The sequence below is a fragment of the Lepus europaeus genome, chromosome 21 (assembly GCF_033115175.1).
Source record: "Lepus europaeus isolate LE1 chromosome 21, mLepTim1.pri, whole genome shotgun sequence".
Lineage (NCBI taxonomy): Eukaryota > Metazoa > Chordata > Mammalia > Lagomorpha > Leporidae > Lepus > Lepus europaeus.
In genome coordinates, this window is record NC_084847.1 from 10,736,328 (window position 1) to 10,755,120 (window position 18,793).

Genomic DNA, 18,793 nt, shown 5'->3' on the forward strand with positions numbered 1-18,793 from the left:
CAAGACACAAGGTACACGGATACAGGGGAAGAACACAGCCTCTGAAGGGGAGAGAAACACAATCCAGTTATCAGCTAAGGGTTTTGGGGGTGATTAGTTGTCTGAGGAAATGAACACTACTTCCACCTTCCCCAAGGCAGCATGGTGAGCAACCATGGCGAAGGAGATAGCTCACTGGGCGACCAGGCAGAGGAGCAGAATAAGGAATGTGCTGGCTTCCCACCGTGTGCCGGAACGCTAGGCCTGTAGAGTCATTTCATCATTTAATTCTCCAGAGATCCAGCTGCATGCGAGGGCATCGTGGTGTCTACTGGGAGCTGAGGTTGTGGGGTCTGAACCAGCTGGGATTGTGCTTGTCTGAAGTCTTCTCCCTGCTAAGTGGTAGAGCTGCAGTCGGAACCCATGTCTCGAATGCCTGAGCCAATGCCCTGTTGGGGACAGCTCTTTGCAGAATACACCAGAAATGAATGCTGTTTTCTTTCATTCCTCTATGCTGTTGGAGTTGGTGGGGGGAAGGATGTGGATGACTCAGGGAGGTAAGGGTAGAAAATGACCTTGAACTTGGTGCAGGGCTGTGGACAGGGCACTGGCATGACCATTGTTGCCTTCTCCAAAGCTACTTCCAGCCTCTAAATGGAGACTGGCTTTGGGGAGGGTGGACTGGAACTGGGACCACCTCCGGGAGCTGGTGCACGGTGACCTGCACCGAGGTGGGAAGTGGATAGAGAGGCTGCCAGAAGCGTTGGAGGAGTGGACGTGAGAGTGGAGGGGGGACTGGTGGTTCTCATGCTGGAGCCATGTGGGCGTGCGTCAGCATCACCAGAGTCCTGTGCCCCACCCAGGAATTTCTGAGACTTGGGGAGCTGAGCTGCTAGCAGGTGTCCAGGTGATGCTGTTCTGCTGTGCTGGGGACCACACTTTGAGGACTCTCACTGAGGCCTGAAGACCCTCTCCTTAGGTCTCCAGGCATCTTTCTGAAGGTTGGAGGTTCTGAAAGGAGAGTTTGACCGGGGCCCCAGAGACTGGGCTGTGTGAAAGAGACATCAGATCTGTGTGCATCATGAGAATCCCGATTCCCAGTTGTCGCCTGGAGAGAGACAGAATTTTGGGTCTTGCGTTAGAAAATAACTGCCCACATGTCAAAGTCCATTTTTAGAAATGAGCACAATTTGGAACATGCCAGACCTACTAATTTGAGGCATAAACTTGTTTTCCCCTCCCCTGTGAAAAACAAAGCCATTATGATCCTGTGACAGCACTTGGAGGCGGCCTGCATCCCAGTCCTTGCACCAACCTGTTGTTGTCTGATGCGTTTAGAAATATTTCAGGACAGGTCAAAGCAAGGTCTTGGGATCTGTGAACTTCACCTTGCCTGCTAAATACACATTTATTTATGCTGCATTGCCTGGGGAAGGAACAGGGTCCCTGGGTCCTTCTGGGGTCACTAATCTTTTCCTAGTGTTCGATACTCTACTCCCAGACTCAGGAGTCTGTATGTGATAGGGTAACAAGGTTGGAAAGTTTGTCTGAGGGTATTTCAGAAAGTTCATGGAAGTGTGGGCATTTGGCTTAACAGTTAAGACACCTGCATCTCACATCAGAGTGCAGCAAGATTATGGCTCAAGTAGCTGGATCCCTGCCACCCACCTGGGAGACCAGGGTTAAGTTTCTGGCTCCGCACATTGGTGTAGACATTTGGGCAAGTGAATCAGTAGATGTCTGTCTCTCTGTCTTATAAATAAAGATAAATTTTTTAAAAAATTGGACTTCATAAATAATTGAATGAGAAAATTATTTTAGTGCAAAAAGAAATCTTGTCAAAAATCAATTTTGTTTTCCCTAATCCTGCTGCCCACATTCTGCTACCTTCTTAAAGCAGAGAGGGAGGTGCCATGGGCTTAGCCTCGGACCTGGAGTCCAGTCCCGGCCCCCTCACTTGTCACCTTCAGTAACAACTCATGCAACCCCTCTGAGATTCCATTTTCTGACCTGCAAAGTGGGGACAAGCCTATCACCCTCCTCTTGGGCTGTTGTAAAGATGAGATGAGATGACAGATAAGACGTGTGTCCGCCTACCCGGCAAACACATGCAGGTCGATACTTCATTACTACTATTACTAGTAATAATAGTAGCAGGTGAGCAAAACATGGGGCTCTGCCATTAGCCCGTGGTGATAAAAACTGTCACATTGCATTGACCGACCGTCTCACCAACACTCTTGACATCTGCTCTGTTTTTGCTCAAAGTAAAGCAGTTATCATCCTAACATCCAGCGGCACGGATGCTGCCCGGGCCCCTCTTGGGGACGTAGACTTGAGTAGATAAAGCAGGGTGTTACCTGAGGACGCTGGGTGATGCAAGGGTTGCTGTGAAGGAGAAAGGACAAGTTTCCTGCTGCCACCTGCACTGACTATGGCTGACTTTGTAGAGGAATCTTATGGGCAAGGACAGGAAATGACGGACATCGCGACAGGTTGCCCTATCCCTGTTTCATTACCTGGACGTCCCACGCAGGTCGCCCTCTAGTGGTTGTTGATGTTGCTCCACCCGTGCTCAGCCTTGGGAACACCTGTTCTGCTTGTTTAAACCCACAGGAGCATACCCAGTAGACCGTCCCAATTAATGTCGGTCTGCGTCCCTGGGAATCTGTTAATCTTTCGAAACGGATGTGAGTGTGTCCTGTCCCTTGTCCAGGGTCACACCGAAGCTCTGAACTGGGGGGAAACAGGATAGGGCTGAGACTTCATGGCACTGGTTCTGGCTGGAATCAAGCTGTGTGCTCATGACCCAGCCTCTCACATGCCTCGGATCTCCACTCTTGCCATTACTAAGAGAGAGGCAATCAGAGTGCCCTGTCTCCAATCGTCAGGGCAATGTAAGTCTTAGTATACGACTTCATATATACTCCGTGCTGCAAACGTGTAAAATAACCTAGTATGCCCAAAGTCTCCATTCACCTCTAGTTAGAGATAAGGTTTAGTCGTCATGAAGGAGTCTTTCAGAAAGAAATTCACTTTACTCCTCCTTTCTACATTTTTAAGGGGAAGAAGGGAGGGAGAGAAAGAGAGCGAGCGCTCTCACATCTGCTGGTTCACTCCCCTAATTTCCCCAACAACAGGGACTGGGAGTGGAACCTAGGTTTTCTGATATGGAATGTGGACATCTCTTTTTTTAAGATTCATTTTTTTTATTTGAAAGGTGGAGAGAGAGGAGATGGAAGAGAGAGAGAGAGAGAGAGAGAGCGAATGAATATCTTCTATCTGCTAGTTCAATCTCCAAATGGCTACAATGGCCAGAGCTGGAGCAAGCCAGAGCCAGGAGGAGCCAGGGACTCCATCCAGATCTCCCATGTGAGTGGCAGGGGCCCAAGCATTTGTCTTGTGCCACCTTCTGCTGATTGCCCAAGCACATTAGCAGGCAGCTGAATTGGAAGTGGCCCAGGACTAGAACAGGTGGCAGCTTCACTGTACCACAAGGTTGGCCCTGGGATGTGGGCACCGTGCATCTCAACCACCAGGGCAAACACCTGCCCCAGCATTTATGGATCTCCTGAGATAACTGAGGTCTCCATCGCAGCAAGACCAGGACCTAGACCTCTAAAAGGGGCCGGTGGTCTTGATCCAGAATCCCTGCAGGTGCTGGTTACAGGTGTAAACTGTGCCTCCCACTCCCAGACTGAAGGAATTGGAAGCTCTGAGCCTGTGGTCCCAACAGATTCATTTTTTAATATTTGCTGCCTGGGTGAATCTTGTGCACACCAAAGTACAGCTCTGCCTTCTCTGAGCCTCACCCTTAGGTGCTAACACAATTTGCCCTGGAATATCAGTTTTCGCTTGCCAGTTTCCCTCTCATCGTGAGCATTTTTGCTTTCTTGATGGTGATCAGAGCCAGGGCCACAGCTGATGGGTAAGAATGTTGGAAGTGGACAGTCTTGGATTTGATTTCCTGCTCTGCCACTTGTTAAGCAATGGCAGAGAAATTCGGCAGACAAATTATTCAGCATCCAGGGCCTTAGATCCTTCATCTGTCACACTGGAAGAATGCCATTGCCTTGTCACTTTTTGTCAAGTAGGTTTAAATGAGACAGAGTTGGCAAAATGGCTCATTCAACATTGAGCCCATAGTAGGTACTCAATAAATGCCCCCCCCCCTTTTTTTCCCCTAAGGAAATGGACATAGTCCAGTGGGAGCTGTTCATCCAAGAGACACAATAGGAGATAGAAGTTGTGTAATAGGGTTTTGCTTCTGTTGGAGTGCATGCATTCTACAAAGCATCCTTGGGGGGAACTCTGACCAAAAGGCAGCTTTAAACATTACTTTATGAAATACAGGATTTAGCAATTTCCTTATTTAGGTTATTGGTTTGGCAGTGAGCAGCAGGTTACAGAGCAGGTAAGGGTGGGGGGTTGATATGAGGTGATGTTTTTCAATAAAAACCAAATCCCACGTGCTCCTGGGTTCAGCCGCTTTTGGAAAGCACACAGCAAGCACTGGAGTTCTGACGAGCTTCTTTGGGAGCCTACAGGCCCGCGAGATGAACCAGGAGAGAGTTTTGTGGTTTGCAGAAAATGCTGTTGCAATAAACATTTTGCTAGTTTGGAAATGCGTGCCTCTGAGGCTAAGCCCACCTTACATCATGCCCACAGCATTTAGTAAGCTCTCAACAGATGAGGTTGCTTCAAACACGTTGTGGAAAAATAGAGCTAAGAGATGAATTTGGGGGCTGGAGTTGTGGTTCAGTGGTTTAAGCCACTGTTGCAATATCAGCATTCCATATTGGAGTGCTGTTTTGAGTCCTGGCTGCTCCTCTTCTGATCCAGCTTCTTGATAAGGCTTCTGGGAAGGCAATGAATGATGGCCCAAGTAATTGGGCCCCTATGACTCAAGTGGGAGACCTGGATGGAGTTCCAGTGTCCTGGTTTCAGCCTGGCCTGCCCCTGGCTGTTGCAGTCATTTGAAGTGTGAACTAGTGGATAATCTTTTTCTCTTTCTCGCTCTGTCACTCTGACTTTCAAACAAGTAGACAAATCTCTTCTCTTTAAAAAAAAAAAAAAAGATGAGTTTATTTTGGTGCTAACGCATACTTTTCATAACACACATTTCCCATGAACATTTTGCAGATCCATGATACACATGGATTTCAATTTTTTTGGCACCAGAAAAGACTTACTTTTTAATCTAGTTTTCTATGAACTGTTTAAAGGATCTTCATACATTTTACTGATAAATTATTAAGTGAAGCTGGGCATAGCATTTGAAGGAAATCTTGTCTTTCTGGAGATGTGTTGGAAAATAGAAAACCAGCCAGATGGAGGTCAGGAGACCTATATGGTAAGCCCAGCCTTGACTAATTTTGGGCTGTTCTTGAGGTTGACGTATAATAGACGCTAAAGTGGTCTCTCCCATAAAATTAAAACACAGGCATCATTGATCTTTTCAGGGCTATTTGCCTCTGCAAGTTGCAACCCCAGGCTGTGCTTGAATTGATTTGCCTTGTACCTACCTTTAAGCAAATCACCATGGACAGGGCAATGAAACGGGTTGTTTACAGTAACTGGGGAATTGCTGGGGTTTGGGAAGGTGGAGGGGTAGATCACCCAAAACCATCTGGATTGAGGATAGGAAAAAAGTGGATCCCCTGAAAACCAGGAGCTCTTCCTGGAAGTGGGGTAAGTGCGTGACTGGTATTTGTCTCAGTCATTTGTTGCCATGACAACACTAACACCTGACCTCAAATCTCATGGCATAACAATTGATGGAGCTCAGCATTTAGATCAAGAGTCTATTTGTCTGTGATGTATGCTGCTGGCGGCAGTGGGGGGTGGGATTTCTGCACTCCCAGTTGGGTGTGTCTGGGAGGGGCAGGGCGTCGGCTGATCTAGGCAGTTCTCCGCTGGGATGACTGGCATAACTTGGCCGTGATCCCCGTTTCTCATTCTCAGCGAGGGAGCCCTGACGCGTTCTCCCGATGGTGGCAGAAGTGCAAGGGGGCACCTCAACACCAGCACGTCCTTCTCAGGCTCTGTTTCTGTCGTGTCTGCTGGATTCATGAGTCTCAAGGATGAAGTCAGAATCCAGCGGTAGGAAAACAAGGTCCTCCTTTTGTATTTCCTGGAGAAGTTCCAAAGTCACGTGGAAAAGAGGTTGGATGTAGAGGACGGCAAAGAATAGGCATGAGGGAGTCTTAGCCAGGCTCTGAAACCTCAGCCTTATCTACTGCGAATCGGATCCTGGAAGCTACAGCAAAATAAGAGAGGGCAGGTTGGACCACAGTCTTCATTTTAGAGCTATCAATCACATACTTTATTTTTAAAATTCTATTACATATATATATATATATATACACACACACATATATATAGATTTAATAATTTTTAACCTTTTGCCAGATTCATATTTAGATATTATACACACACACACACACACACATATATATACATACTATCTTTATTGAAAATAGGGATAGTAGTGTCCCAGAAAATGGAATTCATGATGATGATCAGAAAGTGAGGGAAGAAGGGCATACTATTATGTAGAAGGAATAATTCAATAAAGACAGTATTTATAGTTAGCTGCATATCCAATAATATGACACTGGCACTTTTTACAATTTTTAAAAAGATTTATTTATTTGAAAGGCAGAGTTACAGAGAGGCAAAGGCAGAGAGAGGAAAGAGAGAAGAGAGAAGAGAGAAGAGAGAGAGAGAGAGAGAGGGAGGGAGGGAGGGAGGGAGGTCTTCCATCCACTAGTTCACTCCCCAGATGGCTGCAATGGCCGGAGGTGTGTGGATCTGAAGCCAGAAGCCAGGAGCTTCCTTTGGATCTCCTGGGTGGGTGCAGGGACCCAAGGACTTGGGCCATCTTCTGTTGCTTTCCCAGGCACATTAGGAGGGAGCTGGATTGGAAGCGGATCAGCTGGGACTCAAACTGGCACCCATATGGGATGCAGGCCCTTCAGGCAGTGGCTTTACCTGCTATGCCACACCCTCAACACTTTTTTTGTTTTAACACAGATTCTTACCCTTTCATTTGTTGAGTTTAAAAAATCACCAGTTGTATACAGTGTGGCCTACTGGGCGATTGATCAGAAGATAAACCGCACAATGAATTTCTGAAAAGAAATCTGTGGCCAAAGCCCCCTCTCAGGGTTCAGGGAAAGGCAGAGAGTGAGCCTGCCGTTTCCAACGAGACCCTGCTGCGTGGTCAGCTGTGGCTGGCGCAGGCGCCTGTCCACCTTTGTTCAACAGCTTTTCGGAAAGCAGTGGTTGCACAGCCAGACTGCTCAAGGCGGGAGACAAAGGGCCTGAGCTTTTAGAGGGCTGACAGCATCCAGAGACTCACACAGGGCTCCAGCAGCTGCAGCAAAGGCTGGCCCAGGCCTGGCTACAAAGCCGGCGCCAGCCTCTGTGTCTCAGCATCCTGGCCAGCAAAGGCAGCGGCCCCTCCTGTTGGGAGCCCTCAGGGTGAAGACGAAAGTGGGCCAAGCTCTTGGATACCCCCTTCTGGTTTTCTGTCCTAGAGAAATGTTCTTTCAGAGAGAGAGAGGGAGATAGAGAGAGAGGGAGAGAGAGAGAGAGATGGATGGATGCCCTGAACTTCATTAGGACCTATTTCAAATACGATTTTCTCTCCTTGGGTCTCTGCAGCAGGTACCCGAACCTGGTAGAATGAGGCTAATTCACCATAAAGACAAATCTTCTTGTCTCCTCCCTGGTCCTCTGCTGCTCTGGATGCTTGGCTTGTTTCTACCTGCTGAGACAGTCTTAGGAACCAGCTTTGCAGCATGCATTTCAAGAGAAGAGAAAAATACCTGGGTAGTCTTTCTGTAACGTGAACTGCCCTCACTTTTACTTCAACTTGTAAAGGAGGTAAAGTCAAACAAACAAGTAGTTAGTGCTGTCCTACAGATATTGTTTAAGAGGAAGACATGTGTTTGTCTCTGGGTGGAGGGGGAGTGGTTTCAGTTAGTGGGGCAGCTCCTTGTCACTCTCCCTCACCACCGAGTTGCCCATGTCTGTATTGTTCGAGTTGTTTCTGGTGTAGCATCATTCCAGCCTAGTGGGAAGCGGGGACAGAGAAAGACCCAGGGTGGACAATTTTCTTTGAATGAGGTTAGGTTAAGTGGAAATTGGGTGTATGGCTTTGGCTGACATTCCATTGTGGGGAGATTAGTCACATGTCCAAGTTTAAGCTGGGCCATCCGGTTTGGGAGAGGGTGACCATGTGCCCAAGGTAGAACAAAGCTGACATGGAAGATGAACAGCCATCTGTTTTGACCTCTCCCAAGTGGAGATGTTCACTTACGGGGCCCAGCTATACAGTGTGTGGTGCTCCAAGCTTTTTTATACTTTGTCTAGCTTATGTCTTCTCCAAGCTCTGATATCGATTTTGCTATCCTCACTTCATATTCTTTTTTTAAAAAAAAAAAAGATGTATTTACTTATTTGAAGGGCAGAGTGACAGAAAAAAAACCCGAAAGAAAGAGACCTTCTGTCTGCTCGTTCACTCCCCAAATACCCACAACAGTCTGGGCTGCACCTGGCTGAAGCCATGGATCCTGGGGCTCCATTCAGGTCTCCCACGTGGATGGCAGGGTTCCAAGTGTTTGGTCCATCTCCTGCTGCTTTCCCAGTTGCATTAGCAGGGAGATAGATAGGAAGTGGAGCAGCCAGGACTTGAACTGGCACTTTGGCATGGGATGCTGGCATCGCAAGTGGCAGCTTAACCCGCTATACCATGGCTCTGGCCCTCTTTTTACTTACTTTTTTTTTTTTTTTGACAGAGTGTACAGTGAGAGAGACAGAGAGAAAAGTCCTCCTTTTCCGTTGGTTCACCCCCAATGGCCGCTACGGCCAGTGTACTCTGGCCGGCACACCGCACCGATCCGAAGCCAGGAGCCAGGTGCTTGTCCTGGTCTCCCATGCGGGTGCAGGGCCCAAGGACCTGGGCCATCCTCCACTGCTCTCCTGGGCCACAGCAGAGAGCTGTACTGGAAGAGGAGCAACTGGGACAGAATCCGGTGCCCCGACCGGGACTAGAATCTGGTGTGCCGGTGCCGCAGGCGGAGGACCGTGGCGCCGGCCCTCTTTTTACTTTCTAATAATGACAGCCATTACAGCTACTATGCATTGAACACTTACTACTAGGCATGGACATTGGCAATTTCCATGATACAAGGTGCTCTCTGTGAGTCTCTACCATCCTGCCAGGCCCCTGCATTGTTTTATTTTCAGTTTTGTGGGTAAAGCTTAGTAAGCCAGGGTGACTTGCCCAAAGTCCGAAGCCTCTCAGTAACAGAGCTGGCATTTGAACCCAGTTCCCTCTGTTTTCAAAGCTCAGACCCTTTCTTCCTTATCATAAAGAGTGTTGAACAGTCACAAAAATCACATGTGCCTATTTCCAAAGTGAGTTTTATGTCGTCTAAACGTGGGCCAGTGAATTCTTCACACTCTTAGCCTCCTTCTTTGCTCTTTGCTTCTCAGCAGTCCCAGGGCTTGTGCTAAAGCCTTGCTGTCAAGATGGGTGTCTCCCAGGACACCGAGGAGTCCGGTGTAGGATGCAAAGCCAATGCCTTGGTTCTTTGTCAATACGGAGGATGATTCCTATTCTCTCATGGGGGAGAAGGCATTGGTGGAAGCCGCAGGAAATTAAATCTTGATGAATAGTTCAAAACACAGTCTTACTACATTCTCATGGAGGGAATCATTGGGACACAACGTGGAGAGCCCACTGGGGGCCACCTAAGGAGAAGACACAGCGGGAGTCCCCAGGGCATGGCCTACCCAGGGTGATGATGAAGAAATCTGTCTCCTCTCCACAAGGAGCACAGGGCTCCTTATCTAACCCAGCCCTGTGATAAGCTGTCTTTCAGCCTGTGTTTGGCCAGTGCCCCAGCCAATGCTAGTGTGCTTCAGAGAGTGCCAAGACCCTCTTGTAATGGAGTTGCCAGCTGAATGCTGGAAGCAACAGGCCTGGCAGGGAGACTTTCCCCTAGCCCCCACTGCTACCCACCCCCAGCTCTGTCCTCCTGCTGAGGCAGGAAGATTTTGCCTGGTGGGGAAGGGAAACAGAGAGCTGCTATCCATTGGTTCTCTCCCCAAGAGCCTGCAGCAGCTGGGCCAAGGTCAGCTGAAACCAGGAGCCAGGGACTCTGTCCAGGTCTTTTACTTGTGTGGTAGGACCCAACCACCTCTTAGTATTAGCACTGGCAGGAAGCTTTGGTCAAGAGCCAGAGCCAGGACTTGAACCCATGCACTCTTTTAGAGGATGTCTTAATAGGTGGGCCAAGCACCTGCCCCTCTCTGATGTTTTGAGCAGAAGAATTGGAAAGAAAGTTTTCCCTGCATAATTCCCTCCCCTTCCTCCTTTTCCTTAGTTCTGAAGGAAACAGACCCTTGTGAAGGAAACAATGTTCACGTTACACAGTGCAAGCAAGTGGCTACGTTAATGGTGGCTATTGCGGCAATAAAGCCAAGAGGTAGAACTAGGTTTTCATCCATCAAATCCTGAGAGCATCGCTTGGACAAGTTGCTAAGGTCCTCTGAGCCTCCATATCCCTGCTTCTAAAATGGACCCCCATGACGACTCCTGCCTAATTAGGGCATTGCAGGTGTTACCAGGAGTGACACATGTCCATCTCTTATCAGAGTACCTGGCATGGAATACATCCGTAGTAAAAGTGAGTTATTACTGCTTCACTTATCGCTGATTGCAATGGAGGAGACCTCTTCAGTACTCAGCCTTCTGCAATGTCCACTTTATTTAACCAATCCCTGCCTCCTTCACCTCATTTATTCTACCTCCTCTGAGCTAGGACTGCGTAAGAATATCCCATCTTCTGCAGATTTTCAGGCAAACATAAGGAGTCTGCTTGATCTGCTAGAGAAATAAGTCAGGTGCCAGCCCTTCCATTGGTTTAAAGAGCAGGCCACTGGCTGTTTTGAGATATGGAGCAGATGACCAGAGATGAGACGCCCTGTACATTTCCAGGGTAGTAGAGAAAGTCATCAGACTTGAAATATCTTCAGTGGTTCCCTTCCTTCATTGCATGCACATCATCAACCTCTCCTGCTCCCTGGGCTCTGGGCACTGGGCTGGATGAAGGGGATACAGCCCTGAGAAGAACAGATACCACCTCTGCCCTCAGTGGGGCTTATACTTTAGCCAAGGGAAGCAAACAGCATGCAGCCAGCCATCTGGGAAAGTCACTGACTGTCGTGATACCAGCTGAGAACATGTCAAAATAGGGGGAGGTTGTAACAGCACAGGTGGGACAGCCTCCACTGAGTCATCAGGAGTGCTTTCCTGAGAAGGGATCTCTGATCAGAGCAGCAAAGGACAGAAAGGAACATTTTGGCCATGGGGATTGCAGGGATGAGGTCCAAAGCCTCTGAGTTGGTGAGCAGTATCTTGTGTTTGAGAATCTCATGCACCTTGGATTGAATAACAGCCCACCAGACCCATGTCTACTGGGAACCCCAGGCTGTGAATGTACATGGAAGTAGAGCATTTGCAGGTGTAATCAAGATGAATGTGGGCCCTAACACAATGGCTGGTGCTCTGATAAGAGAATTTTGCACACATACACACACACAGAGAGAGAGAGAGAAAGGGGCGGGAGAGGGGGAGAGGCAGAGAGAGATAGCCAGAGGCAGAGATTGAACAATGTGGCAAAAAAGCGGTGGATATCCAGGGTTGTTGGTAGCCATGAGAAACTAGAAGAGGCAGGAAGGTTTCCCCACGGTAGCTTCCCAAGAGAGCATGGTTCTGCCGACCCCTTCAATGCAGGCTTGTGGCCACCAGAACTGTAAGAACGGATTTCTGTTAAGTCATGTGGTTTGTGCAGCTTTGTTACAGCAGCTCTAGGTTCATGATCAGTGTGGAAGAAACGAAGGTGGACAAGTCCCCTAGAATCTGGGTCACACCGACTCAGGGGACCCTGCAATGAATTTGCACTTTATTCTTCAGAATGAAGACCCAGGATTCATCACTGCATTTTATCACATTCTTGAACCAAAGACAGAGACAGATGAGGAAGCTTGGGCAGGGGCCTTGCTCACCAAGGAAAATCCATCAGCTGAGAGCCAAGTGAGCATGAGCTGTAGGAACTCCTTTTTAAGATATCTTTGGCCCAAGGAAAGAAGGCAGGTGGGAGGCCACCTGCCGAGACCCTCAGATGTGCAGCCTGTCTTGAAAACTGGTTATTACCCCACTGCTCTCAATTTCCAGGGAAGCGAGGATCCGTCCCGCCCCGCACCTGTATAAGTGTGTGCAGCTCATTAAGAGAGAGACAGATGGAGGAAGGTACAGTTTAATTTTACAACCCCTGTTCCTTCAAGGCAATTAGGCTCATTGGAAAGAAAGCACCTTTTTCTTTTATTCTTCTTATTTTCTAAATGAAGAAAAATCAAACTGGAGAGGACCTGTGTTGTTGGAAGACTCACACATCTGTTTCTTGGTCTGCTTGTCAGCCATCTGCCCATGCGATCCTGGGGCTGGTTAGGTTAATGCATTTATTAATGGGACTTACAAGATTGCTTAGTGTTTCTGCTATTTCCTCCACAATGAGATTTTCAATATACTGAGACAGGGACCATGCTCCACACAGCCAGGAGTGGCCAGCTAAACATTTCTATCCTCCTCGTCTGGCTGCAGGCACTGTAGAAAGGGAGTAAATGAACGCTGCTTTTTTTTTTTTTTTTTTTGACAGGGAGAGTTAGACAATGAGAGAGACAGAGAGAAAGGTCTTCCTTTTCCGTTGATTCACCCCCCAAATGGCCGCTGCACCGATCCGAAGCCAGGAGCCAGGTGCTTCCTCCTGGTCTCCCATGCGGGTGCAGGGCCCAAGCACTTGGGCCATCCTTCGCTGCCTTCCCGGGCCACAGCAGAGAGCTGGACTGAAAGAGGAGCAACCAGGACAGAATCCGGTGCCCCAACCGGGACTAGAACCTGGGGTGCCTGCGCGGCAGGTGGAGGATTAGCCTAGTGAGCCGCAGTGCCGGCGAACACTGCTTTTTGATAGGAAGGGTTTACCTGCAGAACCTGAACTACCTCCTTGTCGTGGAAGCAACCTTGAAACTATGTCTTTGGAGGAAAGTCTTATACCCCAGGCACCGAGTCTGTGTTTGTGCTGCACTCCTCTGACACACTCGAGTCCCCTGCTGGGACACAGAGAGACAAATAAATAGGTGTGAGTGATAGAACCTTGCCTGTAGCACGTGGGATGATCTGGGGGTGATCTCACTTTCTTCATGCCACCACTCAGACTTGCTTTCGGCTCCTCAAAGCTGCTGTGTTCGTTCCCACCTCAGCGCACTTGCAAATGCTGTGGTGGATCAATTGTCTACTGCCACGTAAGAAATGATCCAGTACTTCGTGGCTTAACATAGCACCCGTTTACCGGGTTCACCATTTCAGGTGAGCAGAGACGTCCTTCTCGTGTGGGCTCGCTGCTGCTCACAGCCAGGCTTGTGAGTATCTCTCAGTAGCTGGCAGGTCGGTGGATGACCACGTGGTGGGGGATGACCTCACCAGTACCCGGTGATTAATGGTCTCTTGGCTGCGATGAATGTGGGTAACTGGCCCATGGGCTCCTCCAGGAGGCCATCCTGGGCTCTCTTTCCCTGGAAGCAGAGAGTTTCAAGGGCCTCGAAGGTTGAAGATGTGGGGGAAAGAAACCCGACCCTGTGGAGGTCATTGCAGTAAGGCACCGTGGCCCTTCCCTCAGCAGACCACGTGCTTCCTCTCCTGCATTGCTTTTTTCATTCCTCTTCGCTTTCGCATCTGAGCTGAAAGAGTGCTTCCTTAAGGAATCTGTCTCTGACTGCCCCCTTCCCAATCAGATCAAGACCCCCTTAGATGCCCTCGACAAACTGGCACTCGGCAAACATGGAGGAGAGGTGGTGGCAGGAAGGGACGTGGGAAGAAAGGACAGACCGGTTTGGATGAGTGCCTGGCCCAGTTAGTGCTGTTTAATTTAATCCAGGGCTTAATTCATGGGTGGAGGTTGGATGAAATGTATGTATTGAATAGTTACTGTACTCCAGGAATTTTGCAATGTTGCTTATGTAATGTATTCCTCTCAATAAATCTAAGAGGAGTTAATACCACCCCCAGTTCGTATCTAAGAGAGAGGAATAAGAAGTTAATGGGCATCCCTCAGGTCTCATAAACTCAGATGTATCTGACTCCAGAGTGCACAGATTTCATGTCCATTCTACTCTTGTCCCAAGTATCAAACACTTTCTGTGCCCAGGGAGTGTCCTGTACCAGGTCCACCAAGGGGCCAACTCAGGTCTGGGTGTGAAGGAGGATGTGGGTTCCCCATGTGGACTCCATGGTGTCTCTCCATGGAGCGTCTCCCTGACCTGCACTGACATGACAAGCGTCAAATGCCTCTGTGTCTCCTTTTCTCCTTAGGACATTCTTGAAAGATATCACTTATCCCAGCTGCTAGGATGATCTGTAGTCAGTTTTCTCCATTTGTAGGAAACAGGAAGCTTTGAATGCAAGCTTTACTCCAGTAAGACTGAGACTAGGCACTTTATGAAAAGGATGGGGATGAATGATTCTGGTTTTGGCTGGGTCCATCACAAGAGCAAATGAGATTTCCAACCAGGGACAACTGAGAGGAGAGCGAGAGCGGAGCTTCCTCCTCTCCTCATGCCCTGCTGGCCTTCTCTACGTTCTCATGGTGTTTTATTCTTGTGTTCATCCATCAGGTGTTACCTGAGGACCTAGTATCTCCCAGGATCTAAGCTGGGCATTGATTTTGCAGTGGTGGGCAAAATCAGCCCTAGCCTTGCCCTCCTGCAAGTCTATGGAGTGAGATAGAAAATAATGAATGGGCTGCATGGGTAAGTGTGAAATGGTGGCTGTGAAAAGTGCCATGAACAAGAGCCTACTAGGGAGGGACCCTCACCTTGCCTTGCTTACTGTGAGAGAGGGGACCCTAAGCTGGGAGGGAGATGAGGATAACACAAGCGAAGGGAGAGGCCCCTTCCCTTCAGTTCACTATAAAACCTTGCTAAGGAGCACTGTGCTAGATGCTGGGCCCCTACCTGTGGTTCTCAACACCACAGTAGAATCACACTATGTGTGGGCCACATTTCTGATCTTACTAATTAGCTACAGGAGACACCCAGGTATCTGCATGGAACTGGAAATCTTGATCTTTCTCCTAAAGACAGGATGATGGAGGTCTAGTCCCAGCTCTAATTTTAACTTGTGTATCTTAAGCAATCCATGATACGTCAGAAATGTGCTTTTCTTCCATGTTTAGTAGCAGACTCCAAGATTCCTTTTTAAGTTTGCCAGTCTGTACCTTCAGATAGTTCTAGATTTCAGCAAGGTGAGAGGATTTTTTTTTCTCTTGAAAATTGCAGCCATCTTGGTCACTTGCATGGAAAGGGATACAAACTCAGCAAAACTGTATTAATCCCATAAAGTTAATTTGTGGCTTCCTGGAGTGTGGTTGAGGAGTCTGAGTGGAAGCCAGGTCTATCAGGAAGGATCTTGTGATCAACGAGAAACATCTGCCTTAGACATAGAGGAAGCAAGTGGGAGATGTTTGGGTTTCCATCTTGAAACCAAAGCTTCCCATCCCAGCCTTTCAAAGGCATAAAATAATGTCCAACAGACTTCAGCTCTGTCCTGGCTCAGCCATGAGGTGTGGATAACCTCACTGAAGTCATTGCATGAGCCTAGATTTGATAGTTTCCTAATTTGTCAAGAAGCATTAATAATCTCTGCCTTTCTTACCTTCACTGTTGAAAGGATCAAAGGAGAAAAGCAACAGGGAACCTTGATGGTCTCTGTGAATTATATAAACTCACACGAGGAAGACTTGGGGATGTCAAAAGTGTGGATGGAAGAGCAGAAAATATGTCTGGTGTCCCAAGAGTTGTAAGTTCAAAAGCTTGATGTTAGGATAACGTAAATTGAAAGTGTGTTATTGCAAAAATTAAAAAGGAAGTAGCAGGGAGGGATGGATAGTAGGAAGTACTGTTATATTTTTTAAACTGTTTTATATTTTTTAAAATTAAATATTTTTTATATTTTTTAAAATTAAATATTTTTATATTTTTAAAATCTCTCTCATGAAAATGAAATATTAAGGAGGAATCAAAATGAAATGAAACAACTAGTAGAACAAGAAACTGTGATAGTGACGAGAAATCATAATGAAATGAAGAATTCAATAGATCAAATGACAAACACATTAGAGAGCCTTAAAAACAGAATGGGCAAAGCAGAAGAGAGAATATCAGACTTAGAAGACAGAGAACAGGAAAGGAAACAGGCAAACCAAAGAAAAGAAGAAGAAATTAGAAATCTAAAAAATATTGTCAGGAATCTACAGGATACTATTAAAAAACCTAACATTCGGGTTCTAGGAGTTCCTGAAGGCATGGAGAGGGAGAAAGGATTAGAAGGCATTTTCAGTGAGATACTAGCAGAAAATTTCCCAGGTTTGGAGAAGGACAGAGGCATCTTCGTACAGGAAGCTTACAGAACCCCTAATAAACATGACCAAAAGAGATCCTCACCACGACATGTTGTAATCAAACTCACCACAGTGAAACATAAACTCTTTATGCATGAATAAATTTTTAAAGACTATATAGAGAATCTTACAATAAAATAATTGCAAGAGAAAATAAAATATGTTATAAAATTATCAAGTAAATAGATAAGGAAATAAGAAAGAATAGGATGAAGGAAAGAAGGAAGGAAGGAAGGAAGGAAGGAGGGAGGGAGGAATCATGAATGCTGGGCAGAGTATGGTTCAACTGAGTGGAAATTGGTGCAAGTCTTTTGTAGAGTTGGCAATATCTGTATGTATCAGAATCCTTCATAAGATTTATAATTTCACTATCAAAATCCATCATAACGTTTATAATTCTACTACAAGTATCCAGACCAAGGGGCAGTGTCCCATTTCTTTACGATGTAGGTAGTTACTATTCGAGGCTCTGCAGGCTGTGTAGTCTCTGTCACAGGTACTCAGTTCTACCACTGCATAGTAAAAGCAGCATAGGCAACACGGAAAGCAATGGGTATGGTTTCATTCCCAGTAAAGCTTAATTTACAACAACAAGTGGTTGTGAGATTTGACCTGTGATCCACAGTTTGCAAATTCCTGATATAGATTAAGAAAAACTTTTTAAAAGTACTTCAAGTTAAAAATCCCAAATATAAACAGAGGCATACATCAAGAGATTCTCATCTCAACCTTAGTTGTAAAAGCAAAATGTTGGCACCACTTGAATGTTCAGTGACAGGATTGGTAAATTTTGATAGTTCTCCTCAATGAAATATTGTATATATGTTCAGATGGTGTTTATTAGTAATTTATAGCACGATGAAGAAGTGTTTGGTGCAATGGTACAGGATTGAAAGTGTTTTAATGAGAGTTGTGATCATGGCAATGGTTAATAGTTAAGGATTGAAATATACTGTTTTTGCTGTTATAACGACTTTCCTGTGCAGAAGCTGATGGTAATACAATTTATGTAGCCGCAGTTACCTGGCTAGTAACTGGCAGAGCTGGGAGTTAAACGTAGCTCTTAGCTGATAGAAGTGAAAATGAAAGTAAGCACCCAAAACCCTGAGAATCCCAAAGGAAAACCTGTTTACTGAAAGAACCAGAAGAAAACACACTCCTGGGTTGGCACTGACTGTCTTAGGTGGTAGTAGATAGACATAGGTATCTCTCAACATGTTCAATGGTTTCTCCAATGAGAATTCTTCTTCTTTTTTTTTAAATCTATTTGACAGGTAGAGTTATAGACAGTGAGAGAGAGAGAGAGACCTAGCAGAACGCTAGGTGGGCCAGTGCTGGGGGAAGTTTGTTTATCTGGGAGATCTAGAGATCCTCTGGGGAATGTCCTGAATTCTCCTGATCCTGCTGTTGTGCTCCCTGCCCCTCTGTCTTGTTGCAGGTGCAGTTGCTAGTGTGTCTTGTTTGGACTGTTGGCCCTTTTGTAAGCTGTTCTTGAGTTGACCTGCCAATCCCTAACTCTCTTTCTCTCTCCTCTCTCCTTCTCTCTTCTCTCTCCTCTCTCCTTCGTCCATCTGGCCCACTGCACAGCTGACAAAGTCAATGACGACTTCTATTCCAAGCGACGGCACCTGGCAGAGCTGGCCGCCAAGGGGAACCTCCCTCTGCACCCCGTGAGAGTGGAGGATGAGCCTCGGGCCTTCAGCCCTGAGCACGGCCCCACCAAGCAGAATGGACAGAAGTCCCGCACCAACAAGATGCCCCCACACCCCCTGGCCTACAACGCCACCACCAACTTTAAGGGCTGGGACCCCAACGAGCAGTCTCTCCGGCGGCAGGCCTATGGCAACAAGAGCAAGCTTGGCACGGCCGAGTCGGGCTCCAGCGACCCCTTGGGGACTCGCACCCAGCACTACCCACCCCCACAGCCATACTTCATCACCAACAGCAAAACAGAAGTGACTGTCTGAGCTTTGCTACAGGGAGTTCCCTGGAGACCATACTCAACTGAGAGAGGCAAAAAAATCCCAGACCCTACCTTTCCTATCCTCTATCCCCCAAACACACACCCCCACACTCTCAACAGGAACCCACTGTAGACCTACTGGTGACAGAGAATCACGCTTTCCCTGGGTCACGCCTAACACGCTTCAGCAGGCAGCTGAGGAAGACAGGAGCATGGAAATGCAGCAATACAGCAAAGGGGAAATAGAGGCACCTTCTTAACATCGGGCCCAAGGTGGCCAGCTCACATGCCCACACCGTGGGGCTAGTCTTTCTTTTCCTCCTTA

The 18,793-nt window shown here is 47.3% G+C and overlaps 1 protein-coding gene across 2 annotated transcripts in view; it reads left to right on the plus strand.

Moving 5' to 3' along the window:
• Nucleotides 1-18,472, plus strand: part of SHISA9 (shisa family member 9) — a 318,569-nt gene extending 300,097 nt beyond the window's left edge. For both annotated transcript variants that reach the window (XM_062180665.1, XM_062180666.1), the window contains one exon: nt 18,093-18,472. In XM_062180665.1, the coding sequence (XP_062036649.1) occupies nt 18,093-18,472 (380 nt within the window). The remainder of the gene's footprint in view (nt 1-18,092) is intronic.
• The last annotated feature ends 321 nt before the right edge of the window (nt 18,473-18,793 follow it).